This window comes from Argiope bruennichi, chromosome 1 (genome assembly GCF_947563725.1).
Source record: "Argiope bruennichi chromosome 1, qqArgBrue1.1, whole genome shotgun sequence".
In the NCBI taxonomy this organism is placed as follows: domain Eukaryota; kingdom Metazoa; phylum Arthropoda; class Arachnida; order Araneae; family Araneidae; genus Argiope; species Argiope bruennichi.
Window position 1 is genome coordinate 21,607,596 of NC_079151.1, and position 21,906 is coordinate 21,629,501.

A 21,906-nucleotide genomic window follows, 5' to 3' on the forward strand; every position below is an offset into this window, starting at 1 on the left:
TTCGTACACGCGTTTAACATCTATATTAGATACACTTGTCAAATTGTGAGCCAAAGCAAACAAAAGATGAACTGTCTATCGGTTTATACTTTTACAAGTATGTAAACGCAAAAGTTCAAAAAATGCAACGACTTAAATATACGAAATTTAGTATGAATTTTTCTTACAATTGTAATTTTGTGTTTTTTTTTAATGGGTCGGAAAAAAAACTTTCACACATTGAATTTTCTGATACTTGTACATTAGCCGCATCTTATCAATTAATCATTAAAGAAAACTGCACTCGAATAGGCTCTATCGTAATTATTTTTCTCCAATGCATAAGGTTAATAACACATAAATACATTTATTAGAGAGTATGCGAAAAAGTTTCGAGGTGATCAATCACGCTATGGGTGATTTCTTTTTATTTAGACGTCGAATTTTCAAAAGCTTTGAAATTATTTCCACAAAAAGTATAATATCGGCGCGTTTATCCCTTGAGTACATGACAGAAATGGATGAAAAAGTATAGGTGCATTTAACAAGCATTTCACACTACTATGTGACTAAAGATTCAAGTTTGAATACATTAACGGATGATATTAATTATTAATGCTAAATTCATATCTGGAATATCCAGTAAACCTCCATAAAGATTTGGGGCAGGAAGTGCTATATTAGCACCTTTGCTTGTTTTTTTATAAATATGAGGAAAGAAGAAACAGGATTAGAATCCTTCGTTGCATCGTTAAACGACTTATTAGCAGAAGTAGGTTCAGTTATATTAACGTCCCGTTTTAACGCAACACTAAGACTATTTTAGAACGGACCTCATAATTCTGAATCACGGTCGTACGACGAGGACAGCACTTGAGCTGGAACCCCCTCTCCTAACTTTCGCACCACAGCATCGGGAGGATGTTTGACCCCGACGTATTTAACGTGCACTAAAACCACTTACATAACGGATCTTCGGTAGAAGTGGCCTGGAACTTGGCACCCCCTAGTTCCGAAACCGAGACCTTACTACCAGCCCAACGCGGCTTAGTAGCATTAGTAAACCCTTAGATATTCACACTGATTGTGACGTGATGACTGATTGTGATTTTCAGCTGCAGAAAAAGAATCAGATAGTTTTATAGACTCATTAAAGAAAGAATGAATTGATAAATCATTTTTTAACAGATGAAAGTGTCAATTTGGAAAATAAAATCTAACAGCTTTTTTACATTTATATGGTTCAGGGAAATCCTTCATTTATTTATTTTTTACGTATTAAAAAGTCATATTAAAAGTAAAATTGAAAATGGCATTACGAATATTTAAATTAAAATTCTTTGTTATAATTGATTTCTCACAAAAGAATTAAAGCAATAGAATTTCATTAATTTATGAGAATTTAAAAATTAATATAAATTTAAAATTTTACACTTATTAGAGAAATCGTATTAAATGTTTAAAAAAAAAGAGAACGAGAGAGATGTGGCATTAAGTCCTGATTACTCAGAAATGCCAGATGACACTTCACTGACGCAGTTGTAAAAAAGCAAAGCGGGATATTTTCCTCCCTCCTATCCCTCTTCACTTTCATGTCGCGTGTCGTCTGAAAACGAACAGCAATGGGGAGGAGAGAGGGGATTGACATGGGGGGGGGGTTGTCCATCTGTGCTCATTTTTATTGCTAAGATTTGGAAGGAAAATCGTGGATAAAGGTAGAAGAATGAAGTGGGGTAAATCAATTGATATGGTTGCTCAACTCATGAGTTGGTCTTTTGTGTGGAGTGCGAATCGCCCACCTGTTGTAGAGAACGCTTTAGAACAACCCCCACGCAAATTCACTGACGACTCAATTGACTCTGGATTGAGAGAAAGAAGTCAAGAGGAGTGAAGAGTGGTTTGTTTGAGTAAAAGGCAACTTAAAAGCATTCTTGATGAAAAGATAACGGTTAAGAAATTGTAAAGAATTTAGAAATGATGATACTATGGACGCCGTTTAATGTACTAGCGGTTAATCTTATCATTCGCATCATAACATGAAAGATTAAAAAAAAAAAATGTACGAAAGCTAACATTTATTTGTTAATTCTGAAGAACGTGATATGTTTTTAATTAATTTATCAAAAACGCACTGTCGAATTAAACAGATCGAAATATGCTGCTTCTATCTATTTTCAGGATATATCACATCTCGTAACTGCATCTGAAAGCTATTTCAAATCAAAATTAGTATGAAGTATGGGATTAATTTATTGTTTACCTTTCAGTCTTCATTAAACATATTTTAAAGAGATAAATTATTTGTTTTAGAAAGGCATAGTTTGACTTGATTCATATCACGTTTGGAAAGTGTTTAGGGAATGACTTTAATATTTTGTGTCTTGGCCAAAAAAAGAGGCGATATCCAGTTTCGAAACTTCTTTAACAAAACTACATAAAAGTTTTCGACATATTATGGAAGATTTAACATGCACTAGACACATAAACATTAGCAGGGAGGAGAGGGTATTAGGAGGAATTCTGTTTCGAACTCACAGCTTTTTGATTTCGGGACTTATTAAGCCAGCTTCTCAACTTTAGGAAGTTCTTAAAAAAATATCATAGGTAGTGTTTTTTTGTTTGCTATCTCAAAAAAAAAAAAAAAAAAAAAAAAAAAAACCCGAAATTTTGCATGAATTTAGCCACAAAGAAAAGCACATTAATGGTTTCTTACTAAACTATTTAGATTTTATTAATATAAAGATTTAAAACACACCATGCATTGAAATTACTATTTAGAACACCTCAACAGATGATAAAATGCTAATTAAGTGCTTTGTCGCTTCATACAGCAGAATAAATTTCAAAATAAAATCTTACTTTTTAGGATTCGGTGTAGGATCTTTTGGCTTTTCTGTGTTATTTCCACAAGACTGAGCATTACTAACACAACGTCTAGATGAGAAAAATATATCTTAGAATGAAAAAAAATTGAAATGAATGTGATACTACGAATTTTACATTTCATATTTTTCATTGTGAATGAAGAAAGGAGGAAGCTTGAAAATTGTTAAATTGTCCACATTACTGGGAAAAAGATGAGAAAAATTATATTAACAATGAAATGGAATTAGCAAAAATTAATTTGCAATATTTGTATTTGAAATATTAAATATTTATGAAACTGAAAAGTAGCCTAATTAAGATTGAAGAATATTAAAATAAAAGGATTCAGTATTAGATATTTGAAATTAACTGTTTATAAAACATTACATTATCAGGAAAAAAAAAGACTTTAGTTTTAAAGACTTTTCATTTATTAAGGAATGTTCAAAATACTTTTCAAGCAAAATATAGAAGAGCATTCCCTTTTAGATATTATTATTCAATTTCGTTTACAATCAATTTTGAAGTAATTTCTAACGAAATCGATACTTACTCACAATAATGAGAATGAATCAGTAATACTCTATTCAGTGCATCAAAATTCTTTTTTCCTTCATATTTTATCAACTGAAATAAAATTAAAAAGTAATTACAATTTCTAAAAAAAGTTTTATTCAAACTGGAAGAAGCAAAACTGAAAAATGTTCAGATATTGGCAATAAACCCACAAGGCGGAATTGCATAGGAGAAATGATATGTGACATTTCGGTTCTTCTAACAAATAAAACCGATACACTTGCTAAAAAAATAAATAATTTGGTTACAATTTAAAACAGATGGAATTAATACTTTTTAAAAAAGCTTTTGAAATGCTATTCGTTTTCAAGAAGTACTTTTGAGTTTTTGAAGTAATTTTTCTTTCTTAGACTGATAGGAAAGTAAGTAATTGAAATGCTAGGTTCAGCTTTAATTAGTTATTTATTTTAATTACAGTAATTTAAATATATGAATAACTGATATCGAATAATATAATTTCACCAAATTATTTCAAACGTTAAGCCTTTCATAAACTTCCTCACAAGTATCTTTCCTTCCAAAAGGTTAAAAATATCTCGAAGCTTAGAAGGTAATATTCATGAATTAAATAATAATATTTCTCACCTATTTAAAAATAAGTATAAAAATAATTTTAAATTGCTGAAAATAATTATTAAATGTCTCATCTGGTAAATATCAATTTAATGATCAATGTATGCTAATTTTTTACTCTTAAAATCTTTTATTCTCTCTTTTTTTTGCCTGCATTATAATTATATAATTCTTTTCAGTTCCTAAAGCAAAGTTTAAAGTTCATTCACAAATATTTTATAAAAATTATAAAATAATATTAATAAAGATTTATGATAAAGAAAATGTGTTCTTTTTCACAACTTACTTCATTAGTTTCTGCATCCACGAGCCAAACATACAGGTATTTCTTTACAACATAAGAATATCCACCATCTGTGTAAAAAAATTGAGTTTATGCATAGATAATTTAGGAAAACGTTGAAAAAATTTACTTGATGTGTAATGTCAAAAGACATAATCTAGCTATTCAATTCGAGATTATTGCACAGTGCATAGAACGATTTCCACATTTTGCAGAATACTGCATTAAGTTCGTTCCCCCCCCCTCATTCATCGTCTTATCATATTTTCTGAGTAAGACAAACCACTCAAATATATTTTTAAAAATTTTTTGAAGATCCTTCACTTTTTTACATGTATCTAATACATTTTACTTTTGCATAATATCTTATGAAAAAAAAAAAAAAATCTTGCCTCCTTCTCTCCGGTTCTTTATCTTCATTCTGAAATCCTTTTTGTCCTTTTTAAATATTTGAATTTTTATGTATCCATTGTTACTTCTTCAAATATTTTTATTCGTATATTTTTATATTTTAGTTAACGAATATTTCATAGTCAGATACGAGATTCATAGACCGGTGCAATTTGGCCAAAAATGGCTCTTGCTCCAATATATCGAACAATAACGTTCTAAAAGAATATATAAATTTCGATAAACAAATTTGTGTTTTGTTTTGAAAAGTGCTGTTTTTAAATTGTAAGTATACAACTAATAAATTGATTTGCTTTAAGCTTCGACTGAATTTTGTTCGGTTTAATTGTCTATTTTCAAACAATAAGAATTTTTTTAGGTAACGTTCATTCATGGATTTACGAGCAAAATGAGCTGAAGTCATCATATATCTTGCATTGCTAAGATACGTAACATTAAGAAGCAATACTGTGTTTAATTCTTACAGAAACATGAAGATTTAAAATTGACTATAGATTACTATACTGATGGCTGACTATAGATTTTAAATATTAAATAGCCTACTTCATGCTACTTTAATTTGTTTCAAAATTTATAATGTTAATTAAAAAAAAAGAAAAGAAATAGTGGATACATTTTTTTTCCCTTTTTCAACTGAACTTTGCATAAAACATAATCAAATGGTATTAAAAATCATTATATACATATTTTTTCTTCCTAAAGCTGTTATACACACCTGACTGTTAATTAATTTCCCTGATTTGATTAAACAAATAATTACACAAGTTTTAATAATAATTTTCTCCAATGAAATTTAGTACAGATAGTCATCTTTAGTATTTCCCCACAAAATGAATATCTCCTCTTCTTACATCACTCTACTTCAAATACTATGCTCAACTCAACAAATACCGAAAAAAATTGCCCCATAACTCTATTCTAACTGTTTATTTTCCTTTTATTGTGATAGGAAATTAGTTCTCGGGACATTTTCTACAAGCTTTACAGAGCAATAAATCAGCAAGGCAGCATCACTCATTCGCCGAAAAAATGCTTCGAAGAAGGTCTGCTCGGAAAGGGACTGTTCTCCAATCCCTACACCCCAATCGTACACTTGCGGTGGTCCTTTTGGAGTGTCGTTGAGGATGAAGATGTTCCGAACGATTTGCAACCTCGCTGACAGATTTAGAGGCATTAAATCTTTCCGCACCTCTAAGCCGGGAAGCGGCTCAATTTCCCACTTGCTTGCGAATGTTGTTGAAGTTTTTATACTGTCTTGACAACGAGGCTTTTTAATTAATAATGACGTGCTAAAGGAGAAGTGTTTATAGATCGCGATGCAGCTAAATTTAAGAAAATAGAAATGTAAGGCACAGCAGAGGATTGGGGTAACCTGAAAACGCCATCATAGTTAATAATATAATAATAATGACATGAAAACAGGCATAAAATGAAAAAGAATTAACAATTTCATGGTGTGTTTAGAGGGAAAAAGTATTAGAGCGGTTCGTTAGAGATAATAGTCAGGATCTGAAAATTTTCCATTTCGCCATTACATCTGTAATGCTAATTATAGTTGTTTATTTTATATCGCATATAATATATTGTGCAAATAATTTAATAAGTGATGATATATTTTCTAAAATAAATGCTACTGTAATGATATTTGTAGAATGAAAAAAAATTATGTTTTATTGAATATTATGTAATCTGAATAATATAAATACATAAATAGGAATAAGTTTTAAAATATGTGGAATTGTTTTGAAATTTTTATCGAATTTAATCTGAAAATAAACCTATGAAAAATCATTTTACTTACCCCAAGCATATACGAATGAATATTGAAGCCCGTTTTGATTTTCTAGTTCCTAGAAGAAAAGGAGAAATTAAAAAATTAAGTTTAAAATATGGAGAATGAAATCAATTAATTCTATTAAAATATTTTGCTACACTATTTGAAATTCTTCAAGCTAGAAAATTATTTCTTTGATTATTCGAGAGACTTGTGTTATTATATTATATAAAAGACTATTTCGGAATCAATATATATCAGATTATAGATATATTTACTGTTAATGATTTTTTTTATATATTTAAAGTAAAAAAATAAATGCGTATATAAAATGTCGATTTAGTTTCAATTGATCTTTTGAGAATCTTTTTAAGAAATAAGCAAATAATGCATGAGATAGTCTTACAACTTTAAATATGCAAAAGAGAATTTTCCAAATTTAAAAGTTTTTTCGTTACAAAAGAAAATTTAATTCATGTTTCAAGTCTGGAGCAATGCCAACATGCCTATGTTTTCCATATGAATTAAATACAATAAATATTTTTTTAACGTAATATTTGATACTCGCTCTCCACTTTTTTGTGGTTAAGAAGGGATTTAATATTACTGAAGCCTATTTACTTTCCACTGATCTAATTTGATATTAATTTAATAATAGTGTTAATAATAATGATTATATAGTAATATTAATTGATAATTTACAACAAGCCTTCTTCACAGAAATGTACATTAAGTTTTGTTCATGGAATACTGAAAATATATGATTTCCTTTCATTGACATGTTTTGAAAATTCTAAATTTAATAATGCGAATTTTGGCTGCTATTGGCCTTTCCTGATTGGATACTTTTGAACACTGAAATGCCCAAAACTGGCATAAAGAGAGTCTTACTTTTTTATATTCAGTTTTTTGCTCAGTATAAATTGTGAAAATGCATTTTTTTAGACTTGCAACTTTTATCGTTTTCTTGCATGCAATATTTAATAAATTTGATTTTTTCGAAGAGTCAATTTTAATAAAAGAAACTGAATATTCAATAAATCAAATATGTCTCCATCAGGGCAGCAGGAAGACAAACCGAAATTCGTAAACAGCTAACGAGTGTAAGAAAGCAGAAGGGGGGAGGGAACACTGAGAGAACGAAAGCGAGCCTTGGATGGAAGTGGAGGGGGGATGGTAGAGGAAGAGATCAGTTGCACACTCTTCCATAGCAGAATTGCAACTCTTATATGTATATTTAAAATCAAAGCGTGGCAACATTGGTTTTAGTCTTTAAATCTTTTATTAAGAAATCTTTTAAAAAGAAGATCCGCTCATTTTTTTTATTTATTTCTTATTTTTTCTTTACATTTTTATTGGCTTTCGTTTTTTCGATCTTTGATTATTAGACTTTCATAGAGATAAAGAAAACACAAAGTACTGTAATATGTGAATAGATTAAAGCAAAAATGCAACCTTAAAAAATAATTTCAGGAGGATATAACATCGCTACAATCTTGATAGATGATTAACCACTGAATGTGGCGAATTCATCAATTCTTTTGGGTTCTTTTACTGCATTTGTAAAGAGAAAAACCAGTCTAATAGAAGAACTTGTGAGGCTATTTTACTTAAGATATTTAGAGATTTATTCAAGAATTAATTAGCTCTTATATCGCTAATAGATTTAATTTGATTTTTTTACTTTGATTTTTTTTCTTTGTTTCTATTTTAAAATAGGCTAAATTCTGTGAAGCTAATAAAGGAGAGGGTTAATTAAAAGGGGTAAAAATCCGGGTTTGGCACACCCTTATTCAGTCTAAAGAAGGTGAGCTTTTGAGGAGAATGGAGCATAGAACTTACCCCAAAATCTTTTACAAATCCAAGAAATTTAGCTTCGGCAGACATATAGTTGAGACCTTTGCATTTGATCTCCAATTTGAAACTGAAGAAGGTACTTTTTCTATGACATGCTGGAGGTTGCTGTGAAAATTTCACTTTGAATTCTGGTTGCCTGCGAGAAAGAAAGAAATTGATATAGTATATAACTTTTCTGTTAACTTGTAAGAATCAATTTTTATATGTTTAAAATAATTAAACGAAAGTTTACATTTTTGTGCAAATGTAAAATCAATAACATTTTTCGATTAAAATTTCTTCATATAAAATCATTAAAAATTTGATTCATGCCTTTATATTTAAAATGTGTTATGAATTAAACATCCATTAGTTTATTTTTTGCATAAAGAATTAAGTAAAATAAGTAAATTTGTGTAAGCAGTTTAGTAGTAGTTCCACATTTTAATTAAGTGAATGATTGAAACTGATAATCAATTTTCAATTCTTACTTTTCTGTGACGCAAAAAATATATATTGTGATCAGTTTTATTAAACATAGCACATAGTAAAGAAGAAGTTTTATTTTTTTCCAAAAGTCAGCCTGAATTTATATCTTTAAATCTAATTGTCTTTGTGTGTGTATGCGTTCCTTATTTACATTCTTAGTAACTTTTGTTCGATTTTGTTGAATTTTAGCACATGTGCTCTACAACCAAGGGAAAAAAATGCTTTCAACTTGTTGAACTGCAAGATTTAATTTTCACCTAATTAAAAATTAAATGAAAATTTTATGTTTTTTTGCAATTTTTGTAATTAAATCCCGGAAGAATAATCACACGAGACTGAATTTTATATCAAAATACCAAACAACATCTTTCTAATGACTTTTATTCAAATATTTGCTGAATTTTTAGAAATTGGCTTAATTTTCGTTACAAAAGCCTTTTGATTAGTTTATCATCATTTCACTTTTTTACATATCTTGGGGAAAATCTTTTTTATATATCTTAAGCTTTTATTTTTGTCAGAAGTAACGATTTATTTGATTTATTCAATTTGAAATCATTTTGTTGAATGGATTTAATTAAAATAATAATTATCAGTTATTTTGAACAACAGTTGAAGTTTTTATATCATAAATATAATAGAAATTTTAGTCAATTTAGTTTTGATAACTAATTGAAAGTAGATACGCAGAAATATTTGATAGCGAAGAATATTGTTTCCAAACTTTATGGAATCATTACAATAAGCTAAAAAAAATGTTATTCATGAAATCTATTCAGATTTAATAATAATGGAAAGGCATTTTAAGGCAATATAAAAGCAAATACAAATTTAGTAGTTACAATTAAGTGGAAAAAGTATTAGTTTCGTTCTTTAATACATTTCATTTTATACCCCGTCTCTCAAAATTTAAAACTCAGTTCGCTTTTTGGTGTTATTCAGATTTTTCTGTGCATTGTATTTCAACTATTTTTTTAATCTATAATTAAATTATTTTTATACGTACAAGAGTATTTTAATAAATTGATTATTGTTTTTTCAGATACCGATTAACGTTATACAAAAATAAGGCTCTTTGAAGATATAAAGTTCATATTCTAAACAAGAATCTAATTTATTGATGACTTCTCAGCTTTATTCACTTCTGAAATGACAATTCCTATTTTTTGAATTAATGAAAACCGATATTTTAACTTTTTAAGTTCTGTTTTCATTAAAATTATTTGAATAAATGTTCATGTATCTTGTATGTTTTAGAACAATGATAGTAATGAAGTCCACCTAATAAAGGAAATAATTGAAATAGAGAAACGATTAGAAATTTAGACTTTCCAATTACCGTCACAAGAAATTTTAATATGCATCGAACATCATTGCTTACATCATTCTAATTTGTAATTTATAAATGTAATTTTTATTTATTGGGTTGTTGCAAAAGTAATGATGTTTTTTCACCTTGCACATCAAAACTTTTACTTTCACCAATGATAGGCTTTCTGTTTTGTTTGATCACAGTTGCTATTATTTTTTTGAAACTTTATTATCCAGCTATCATAGAATTTTTGTCTTTCATCAAAAAAAAAAAAAAAAAAAAAAATTGAATTAAGAGCAATTTTATTGAATTGTTTTCATTGTGACTTTTACTATTCAAAGAATTTTTGGAAAATATATAATAACTTGTTGATGAAGGAAAGTTTGCATTTGATGTTAGATACATGCTACATCTTATTGATTAATGTCGCTAAAGATGAGCATGATCTTTCTTTATTATGAAGAAACATGATTCCTAAATGATTTGCCAATTAAAGATATTTTTCATTAATTAGTTTATTTCCTTTCACAAATTTTTAGAAAGTGAGCAAAATTGAAAGCAACTAAAAATGTACAATATCTTTGTAATTCTAAGCTAACAGCATAATTTTCGCTTTGAAGAGCTTCATTTCTTGATTTGTTTTATTCTGGTTCATCATGATTTCTCCAGATTTTTTTTTAATTGATGTCATGATAAACCATCTGTTTTTCATTTGCCATTTATCATTAATTCTTAAAATGGATTACTTGTAAATATATTTAGGGTTTAAACTGTGGATCTGACTTGATGTATATTGAAATTATTTCAATTAAAGTGGAACTCAAATCTCGAAGGGTTTTTTTTTTTTTTTTTTTTTTTAATTTATGCTTTTAAAAATGTACGATGATGGTTGGAAGAAAAAATTTGAAGTCTTTCTCTAATCATATGAATTAAAATATGTTAGGGAAATCATTTGACAATCATCTTCTTATATTGGACGATTGAAACGTTGGTCACATTTCAGTGAAAAATCAGCATAATAAATCAGCTTCGATATGCGAGTTACAGTTATTGCTGATACTATTAACTCCATGTATTTCTTTATAAGAACATCAACAATTTTCTTCTATTAGTGAAAATAAAACCGCGAATAGTGGTCCCCCGAAACAGTTTTGTGTAATCTCTAATAAAAGAATTTGTATATTATTAATCGGCATTGGTGAACAACAGTTACGAATGAGCCAATTAGAACGGCGATTTTTTTGCTGGATATTAATCACCGGATGCATATTTTAGACTTCTTTATTCTGATCCACTGAAACCAAAATTTGGCGTAGATTAACAATTATAAACACAAAATCATATATCAATATCCTTTATTTAAATCATCGTGTTTCTGAGTTATCGCATTGGCATACATGTGAAAGTTCCGACCGACAGACTGTCAAACTTTTCAAAAATGTGGCCCAAAATTTGCATTTTCAGATGCTAAATCTATTTAGGCTTTTATGTTTGCAATTATTGTCTCCATCATATTCGGACAGCTGGAGAAACAAACTTCATATGAAAAGATTTCATCCAAAATTCTACAAATTTGGTATAAGGTTCATACATAAAATTTCCTCTTCCTTGATCAAAGTGTTTTTAAGTTATGGTTTTCACAGACAGAAAGACATAATTCCAAAAAAATGAACTTTTCGTACTCATGGGGGTTTGGAACGCTTAATGTTTGTTGCTTATTGTTTTTACTGAGATTAGAGTAAAATTAATATTTTCCTGGTTTCGGAAGGTAAGAAGAAGGCTATTCCGGAACTTTTATTATCAAAATGCCTCACCAGGATTTAATTCGGCTTTGCTTAAATTCGAAGTCGGAATCAAACTCTTTATCCACCCTCTCTTTTCAGAAACCAATAAAGGTAAGTAAGATAGATATGCAACAAATGCTATTATCTATAATAATATTTTTTTTAAATTAGAAAAAAAGGCAATGATTTTAAATCGATATCAATTTGGAATTATTATTTTCAAGTAGATGAAGACGCTAACTATTTTCAAATACATCTAATAAAAACAGAGAAAGAGCTTACAATGCTTTTGAAAGGAGCTGTTCAAGCATGCAAAGTTTTTCGGGATTATTGCACGGAATTTTTTAGATGAAGAGTTTTAATCACCTCCATATTCCTTATTTTTTAAAGAAAGTTGTATTTTTTAAAAAGTTTTTAAACAAAACCCCTATTTTTTTAAAAAAATATCCAAAAAGAATTATTTCAAAATCCTATTTTTGCCATTCATTAGTTGCTCAATATTTGTTTCTTTCTTCTTCTTCCTTGTCTAACGTATAAGAATTCAGCTTTATAAACAGCATAATCAAAGATATAATTTGTACTCATTTTTGCAGTTCTTCATGAGATGTTTGAGTTCGTTGGTTAAAATTCAAGGATAACTTTATCATTCACCCCTTTTATTTTTCTCTTTCTTCCTTTTCATTCTTTTTTTAGCGAGTTTTAGCGAGAATTATTGATATTCATTCTTTTTTTTTTTTCATCTAAAAAATGAATTTACAGAAGGAAACTGTTAAACCAGTTTGATTTATTCTCCTTTCAGAATAACAAAAATGTATATCTACTGATTTATGGCGATTGCAGCTTTGTTTATTTTATTTTGTTAGCATGATTTCCAAGTATTCCTGAGTTCTTTAAAAGCGCATAAAAGTTTAAAGTTTCTTCGATATGTCAGAGAACGAATCATATTCACGATATCGGAATATGGGTAACACGGGATAAGGGTAATTTTATTTTAAAAATTAGATGCAATATCAGACAGTTTCATAAATTATTAGGTGGCGAACTAAAGTATTTTTTTAAATTCCTTTCTATTTTCTCCTATGCGATGCATAAAAAATAAAAGTATTGCAATAGTGTGATCGTCAAAAAATGTGATTTTGAATTTGAGTCTTTGAACTTGATTTGAATTCTCCGTATTTTTATATCTTTCTAAATCCGACAAAACTATCGGTCTGTAAGCACGAAAATTCTAAATCGCAAAGAAATAATCTAATAAAATTTGGTTTGGAAATTTTTGACCCCCTCAAAATTGAAAGTTTCTATAAAACATTGGAAGATAATATAAATAAGCGGAAAGTACTATATATGTCCATTCTTTATCATACGGAGAGATAACAGAAATGAAATTTTTGAGTTAGTTGGTACAATACAATGTTAATAAAATTCTAGTTATATTTAAAATATTTAAATTTTGTTGGATACAACAACTGGAAGAACTATTTGAAATAATGAGAAAAACCTGATATTTCTCTTTCTTATTTCATATTTTATATTCATAAATTTATCTTAGATACGAGTTATTTGCCATAACACTTTTGACATGACTAAAATGAAGATTAAATTTTCTGCATTGATTATCTCATTTAAATTTTTTGATCTATTTGGATATTGAATTCTAATTTTATGTTTATTATCTAATTTTATGTTTATTGAGATCTGACAATCCTTTTTTCAGCAATAAACATTCAGATATTTTTTTTAATCTTTTCCTTTATGAATCTTGTCTTTTCCTAATCAATCTTTTATCTGAATATCTTTTTCTTAATCAATTGTCTTAATCATCGATTGATCCTGAATTTTTTTGCATGCTTCTTGATTATTTTGATTTTTGGATTCCTATTCAATGTTATATAGTATCAATGCTGTACGGAGCTTTAAACTGTTATACATTTTTCAAATTGCTTGATGTTTTAACCCAAAGCAAATATATACTGTATCCAAATGCAAATCCTTGCAGCAGTGTACAACATTGTCTAATGGAGCTCTGATTGAATGAAAAAAATTGAAATTGAAATCCTTAATGTTGATGAATGCGAAAACTTTATTTAACTATTAGCCATAATGAGAAATGTTTCCATCCTGTATTACTAAATTATGTTGATATTAAGAGAAACAAAATTTCATTTTTTCTCGATTCTACCAAAATACATTCGGAGATTCATTGTTCCACAGAACGAATCCAACACATGTAAAATTTGATCGACATGTAAAATTAATAGAATTTACTTTTAAAATGCATGTTGTATTAGGGTACTTATTTAACAGAAATTTTTCATTATTTTTCTAAATACTTTCCTTTCTATGTATAATTCTTCAAGTAAAATTTTTATATTTTCTACATAACCTCATTCATTTAAAAGTAACGATGTAAAAAACTTGTATTAACATCGTTTACTTGTAAAATATGCTGAGATATTTGTATTTGCTGTAATTTGTTTAGATAATGTAGAATTATAGTCTATAATACTTTAGGTTTTATATTTTAGATATCCGAACTATTCTAATAAATTTTTTACTAAAATGTGATTTCATTTCCAATAAAATAACGTGTGACCGATTCCCCTAGAACATTTAAGAAGATTGATAATTAATATTAAATTACTGAAATTTTTTTTAAAGTATGCAAAATCAGCAGATGTAAGTGTTTAGTCGCGCCATCTTAAGCACAATCAGCAAGCATAATGGTTTAGTACCTTTAATTTTATCTTTTCAAAATAAAACATCTGTTAAAACTGCATGCGATATATTTATTTTTTTAGAAATTTCGTATCAATAATTTTATTTTTACGTATCTTATTCTTTAAAACTTATGCGCCGAAGTAAAAATTAAATTTCAAATTAATTAGCGGGGTGTTTTTAACTCGACTATTTCCTTTTTTCACATCATACGAATGAATTTTTTATGAAGCATGAATAGTGTAAGGTTTGTATTTTGAACATCTTTCAGTGACACAAAAGTTTGATATGAACCTGTAATTTTGAAGTCAAAACTTTAATTTCTTACCTAATATTGCAATTTTAATTCATCTTGCACACATAACAAGATAAATAGATAGACAGGCAGTCAACTCTTTCATTCATATAATCAAAATTTGATATGTGTTTGCAATTTTATTGTAAAGACCATGCACAGAAATTTTTATTTAATTTGTTACGCTTTTGACTTATAGAATTCTCTTACATGTGAATTTGCTGATTTTCAAATCAACAATTTCGGATAAGTCCTTCGATGAATAAAACCAGAATTTGCAGCAGATCGGCAATTTTAATAAAAACTCATATGCTGATTTTTTTTTATTTAGTTTGCTGCACTTTTGAATCTTTGAGTTAATGAACACAAGGACAAAAGGCTGGGTACATCTTTGATGCACATTCCTTTGACAAATTTCGTGCAAATTACATGCAGATCTTTACTTTGAGAGTATCATTATCGTATAAATTTTTAGATGTCTAGATGCTTAATTTTTTGACAATTGGTATCAATACAAAAACTTCTTATCAGACGCGTTGTGCTTTAAAGCATATGATTTAAATATGGATATTCATCAAAATTATGAGAGAATTTTTTGGTAATTGCAATACTTTTGCTCTATATACGTTATATTTTAAAAAGTAATATTTTATGCAAAGAAATTGTACTGATCTTTCTGATATTCATCAGAAATAATTTAATAATTTGATTAATACATCAGAAATAAATCCCTCTGAACATTCCTCAGAAATAATTTAGTTTACTGAGGAATGTTTACATACATTCTTCCGTAATTATTCATAGCTTATAAATCAGTTTGTTTCAAACGCAGATCTGCTTCATTTACAGACAGGCTGAAGAATAATGTATTGACTGCCAAATGGACATTTAAGGAACACACTCTTTAATTCGTGATGGAAACGGATTGCCTTCTGTTTTTGGAAAATATTATGAGAGAAGAAGAAAATTGCTATCTTTCCGAAACTGCTTAGCGTGTTTTAATGTTCTATTACATTATAACTTCAGCTTTATCGAATAGCTGAACTATCGAAGCAAGTCCTGTTTCTGCTTGATCGCTTGCCATTTCGTTTGTTATTCAATCAGAGCCAATCTATGTTAGATTTTCTTCAATTTTGACACAAGTATCCCTTGACTTTACAAAAAATAACTTGTTTATAATAATTTTTATTTTTTAATTTCATTTCAAGATGAGGACCGCTTAAATGTTTTCAATCTTTGACGTACCAATGGTGAAATATTTAACTATAAATTTCTTAATACTGATAAAAGCAAACATTTTATTATTTTGTTCCTGTTCATAAAAAACAAATATTTCATTTCAAATTTTTAAGTACTGATAAAAGCAAACATTTAATAGTAATTTAATCATTTTGTAAAAATTAATAAAAAGAAAGACTCTTGTAAATAATTTGCATTCGAAAATGAATAAAAATTGGCTAAAAAGATTGTAAATTTTTTTTCTCTCGAAGTTTACTTTTTACAGAATTAGAATTAATAATTACAAATTATTTTTCTGACAGCTCCTGTGAAGTAATTAATCTCTAATATGATTATAACTATTTTATAAATAATATTTATTTTAATTAAAATTTAATTCGATTAAAATTTATTTATAAATGTTAATTAAACTAGATATTATGACATTAAAATTAAAACATCATAAGAATCTATTTCAATTAATTGCCTTAATTATTTATCAATTGTTCTTTTGAGTTATTTATATTGGACAATAGCAGATGATGATTTAATATTACTCAAACAAAATATTGTTTATGAGAGCAATTTCAGTTTGCTGGTTTGAATGGTTATCGCTTAATAAAAGATGTTATATTTATGATTTTATATTAATTAATGCATTTTATTTTTGAAATTATTAAATGGGTGTGGGATGATCGAGGTAGGGATGGATGGCGGTGACTTATCAATTTTCTTCCAAAACTGGTTTAGGTATACAGAATTGTCTGCAATTTGCGCACACTGACTTCAATTATTTATTTACTTTTAGTATTTAACTCTGGGGGATTTTTGAGGTTTCAATAATTTTATCAATTAATGACGAAAAATTAAATGCAGTGGAAGTTTTACTTTCTTTATTTCCACAAACATCAGCAAAAAATATTTCATGAAATTAATGAAATATATATTCGATTAGTCGATAACTTTATTACAGGAAATTAGTGAAAGGCCTAATTGGTGAAAGACGCACTAAGCATAGAAGTGGATAATGTTGCTTAAAATAAATGTGCAAAAAATATTTTTCACTAATTTTACTTAGATACAATTATGAAATTAATAATTCTCGTTCAGCCGTTTTAAGACGCAATAATTTCCCAGATACAAAACAGAAAAAAATTCAAATCCGACAATGTACAAAAGTAAATTACAGCATCAAAATAATCTATTGCTGAACTTGAGAAATCAGTATACTTTTGAATATTAAACTATTTTTCTTCTTAAAGATTTTATTAAAAAATCTGTTTTTCATGAGCATCATCTGCAAGTTTTTTTCTCGTCCACTAAAGCTTTTCGACATTTATTAACTGTGATTCTTTGGCATTAGAGGATGACTGCCTTTTCTGCTAAAAATTTATCCATTTCAATAATAATAATAATAAACTATTCTCTTTTAACAAATTGAAACACTTAACTCGATATACAAAAAAAAAGTTATTAATTACATAACATATTTGTTATGAATGTTTTTAATAATTACAAATGTTTTATTTTAAAAAATAAAGAAAATGATTAAAATATCAACACTGAAAAGTTTTTTCAACTACTTATAATGAAAAGTACTTGAAAAAATTTTCAACAAGAAAAAAAGTAGTTTTTCAATTACTTGTTTTTTTATGTACTTTATTATAAAGTTACATAAAAAAATAAGTGAATGATTTAAAAAAAAAAAATTGATGCTGCGAAAAAGGTTTTTTCTTGTCGTAGTTCTGATTAGCATTGAATTTTTGAATAAAATTCATTTGGAGTGATAGGTAAATTATTACACATATATATTTTTTTATATTTCAAATTGCTAACATAATTTCTTTCGTTTATAAAGAGATGAAAGTGAAAAAAAAATTGGTTGGAGTTAAAGATGCTATGTAAAATAAGATTTTGCTTTGATTAACACAAAATAAGATTTTAAAAAATTAGTTATGATTTATTCTTTTGTCTAAATATTTATTAATTTTTAAGTTGATTTTAACGTATGTTCATATTTAATAAAAATTCTATATCTGTAATGCAGGGCTTCTTAAACTTTATGTCTTTCTTGATTTTAGTTTCTGGCGAAAGCACCATTGCTGCATTGAACAGGACAAATGAATTAAAATTAATTATTATTTTTTTTAAGAAATTAAATTTAAAACAGCGATTCAGACAATTTTAGTTAAATTATTGAAGTTTGAAATTATTAAGTTTTTTTAATGTCTTATAATGTTCGAAAACTTTTTTACCTTCCCTACCACCAGTTCTTCCAAAAATAAACCTCTGTCATGAATTTCATTAAAAGAACAAGATTCTATAGAAAAATTATTAAAACTGTAAGCAGAATGTCACTTATCTTTATTGACAAAAAGAAAAAAAAGCATTTAATGCCATCTAGCAATATAAATAAGTTTGAGTTTGTTTGTCTTTGTCTAAGTTGCGTCGCACTCATAATATTAAAATATTTATGTCAATTTATAATAAAATTGAAGCATGATATGTCTACGAAATTCAAGTGTCTAAAAATATCACAGTCATGAAGAAATGCAACAATGATGTAAGGTATGAACAGTACTAAAAAGCTTGGCAAATGTTTATGTATGATCGCAAAAATCAATATATATTTTTTTAAAGTTAATATGCGGAGTTTTGAAAAGCAAATCACCCGAATCAAGGGGAAAATTCAAGATGACTAAGTAAGACAATTTATTCTAAAATTAACTAATTCTTAATTACAAAGTATAATCTTAATTCTCTAATTACAAAGTATATTTACATGAAATGCGTTTTTATCTCAGAATAACAATCGTTTAAAAATAATTTTGGCTAACAACGTTTAATGTTTAAGAAATATATTTGACTATGCCATTATACGCAGTAACAATATAAAAATGTGCTATATGTCGAAATGTAGGCTTTTGAAGAGCATTTAATCAAAAATTATTTTCTATTCTTTGTTTTTAATTACTTATTTGAAAGATATATTAAATTTTTTCATTAAAAATACTGAATTGCGGATACGATCTGAGAGTTGCCACATTTAGACTAAATTTGGCTTTTCGTAAGTTATATTCTATTGAGATGTAAAGTAATTTTTTTTAGAAAAAAAGTTATTTGTTTCTAGTTAGTGAAAGAAGGTTTATATTTAGATATTGTCATTGAAATATTTCAACATAAAATCAATATGTTAAAAAAAAGACTATATGACTTAAGACTATATCTATAAGACTAAAAGACTAAGTATGTTATAATATCCTGAGAATGGGCTACTTTACAAAAAATAGTTTGATTAAATTATTTAAAGATAAGGTTAAGCGAACACTTTGTTGCTTTTTTCCAAAAGCAGTTCAAACATCATAAATAATTGCCGATTAGAACTGATTAAATCGAGGGAGCTATTATTTTTTAAACAACAATTAGAAAAATTTACGAAACTTTTCTTACTTAAAGATCAGGTTTATTGTATGGTTGATTATAATTTAGAAATAAGGAAATCGGTATCTGTCTTTTGGCCCTGATTTTGAGATTAATATTTGGAGGAAAGAACTTTCTCGAAAGCACTTGTAACCTAAAGATAAACACAAATTGTTTAACAATGACATTCCATAGATTTTATTATTTGAACATAGAATTGCATGCAATTTTGAAAGCCAAATAAAAAAAAAAAATCAGAATTATACATATAATTTAATTTGAATAATTCGATAGTTAATTCATTGTGGTCATTTTTTCTGTTTATGCAGTTTTAAGAAAAATCCTATTCAAATGGCTGTATTGTGTGAATAATGCACTGATGTTCAAATCAAAAAGTGACCAGTGGAGTGAAAACAATTCATTGTTGCAGTTTGGTAAGATAAAGAAAATACTTTTGCTTCAATTATGTTAAAAGAAATGAGTGGTCCATTTGGATTGAAAACCCCATTTCTTTAATTTGATCGTTGACACAATTTTACATTTTATTTTTTTACTTTAAACTGCATATCTTTAAAAGTTAAATACTGTGTTTTGATGCTAAATACCGATAAAAAGTAAGAATGTTTATTTTTATGGAACTTTTGCATCATTGTACATTAAAATATGGCATTTCGAATAAAAAAGTCTTACCCGAATCATTTAATATATTTTCAGACATTTTACAATAAATAAAAGAAGTTTAAATATGTTCCTCGGTAAACTTTAAGAAAGAGGATAGGGGGAGAGGGAGCCAAAACCATTAATGTTTGAATCTTCCGCATTCATTAAAAAACATTTTCTGTCAAGAAAGAAAAGCATGCGATTAAAAGCTTATTAATCGGTGAATTCTTCAATGATCTTTGCTAAAAAAATACGACACATTTTCTGGATTATATAAGGTAAAAATTATATTAAATAATTACATAAGTAAATTAAAAAAAAAGAAACTTACCACGAAGTCATCTCAAAATGTTCCATAGAAAAGCATAAGTGCTATCCTCGATTTACTTCCGATAAAATGCGCAGCTCATGATTTTGCTTGTTGATATGACTCGAAATCTAATAAAAAAAAGTTTGTAGGGCGGGACTGGTAGCTTTCGACCAATGAAAAGAGTTCAAACTGTGAGGGAGTTGGAGAGGCCCGCCTTTAGTTTCAGGATCGGGAAAGTTTAGCCCTGCCCTTCAAAACAGGTCTGTGTGGTTGTGAATTACGAACTCTGATAATATATAAAGGCAACTATGGGCACTTTTAGATGGAATATGATATATTTACTTGATTAATTTCTATCAATTGATATTATTGGAAATATAGTAATATCTTAATAAAATGATGTGCATTAAATTAATAGCATAAAGTAGAAATTAATTTTTTAAATATAAAATTTAAAAATATACATAGGTTTTACATCCATTATTCATAACAATGATAAATTATTTAATAAATTTTTATATTAAAAACATTTAAATTGTTTATAATTGTTAGCCAAAATACTGACTTTATTTTACGATTAATAAAACAATTTTGTAGTTTTTCAAAATGTTTTCTGTAGTTTTTTTATATGATTATTGCTGCAGTTTTTATATATGATTTAGATTTTTATTTATTAGAATTTTTTATTTTATTTATTTATTTTATTTTAATTTTATTTATTTTATTAGATTTTTATATATGATTGTAGTTTTTTTATATGATTATGACACGAATCCAAAAATTGTTCTTCGAACACGAATTGTTCTTTTAAGCTTTTCTCTTCCATGTTGTAAATGTTGGTAGACGTCAGTTGTGATGCCATCAAAAATAATTTTACCTGATACTAGGCACAGGCTAGAGGAAAGAGTATCAGGTTCCTTTAGGTAATGAATAATCTACTCGCTACTTTTTAAAAGGACCACAAATTTCAGTTTTTATTTTAATAATTTATTAACATTCTCAATAATATATTTCCTGTTAAATGCATACTATATTAATAATATATATTATGTAAGCTGATTTTTCATGTTTTTACTTTTTCGTATAATTAGTATAAAGAAAATATAGTAATCAACGAAAATTCGAACTTGATATTTTGGCGAACCTCCACGTTTTAAACCTCTCTGAGTTCATATTTTTGAAAAGTATCCGTCCATCTCTCTGTCTGTCTGTGACGAAGATAACTCAAAAACGCTTTGAGCTAGGCAGATGAAATTTGGTAACGGTCCTTAAACTAAATATCTGGATTTTATCAAATTTTGAGCAAAATCCGCCGAGAGGAAGTCTGTCTGAATATAATTTAATACGACAACTACAATACGAAGAGAGCTAGATAGATAAAATTAGATACACAAAATTAATATCGA

The 21,906-nt window shown here is 27.3% G+C and overlaps 1 protein-coding gene across 1 annotated transcript in view; it reads right to left on the reverse strand.

The window, feature by feature from the left end:
* Window positions 1-20,573, reverse strand: part of LOC129978830 (transcription factor collier-like) — a 30,242-nt gene extending 9,669 nt beyond the window's left edge. Inside the window, exons 1-6 of the mRNA XM_056090666.1 lie at window positions 20,522-20,573; window positions 8,304-8,454; window positions 6,489-6,537; window positions 4,280-4,347; window positions 3,398-3,471; window positions 2,839-2,913 (exon numbers count right to left, since the gene is read on the reverse strand). Of these exons, the coding sequence (XP_055946641.1) occupies window positions 2,839-2,913; window positions 3,398-3,471; window positions 4,280-4,347; window positions 6,489-6,537; window positions 8,304-8,454; window positions 20,522-20,547 (443 nt within the window). The 5' untranslated portion in view covers window positions 20,548-20,573. The remainder of the gene's footprint in view (window positions 1-2,838; window positions 2,914-3,397; window positions 3,472-4,279; window positions 4,348-6,488; window positions 6,538-8,303; window positions 8,455-20,521) is intronic.
* Window positions 20,574-21,906: the final 1,333 nt, after the last annotated feature.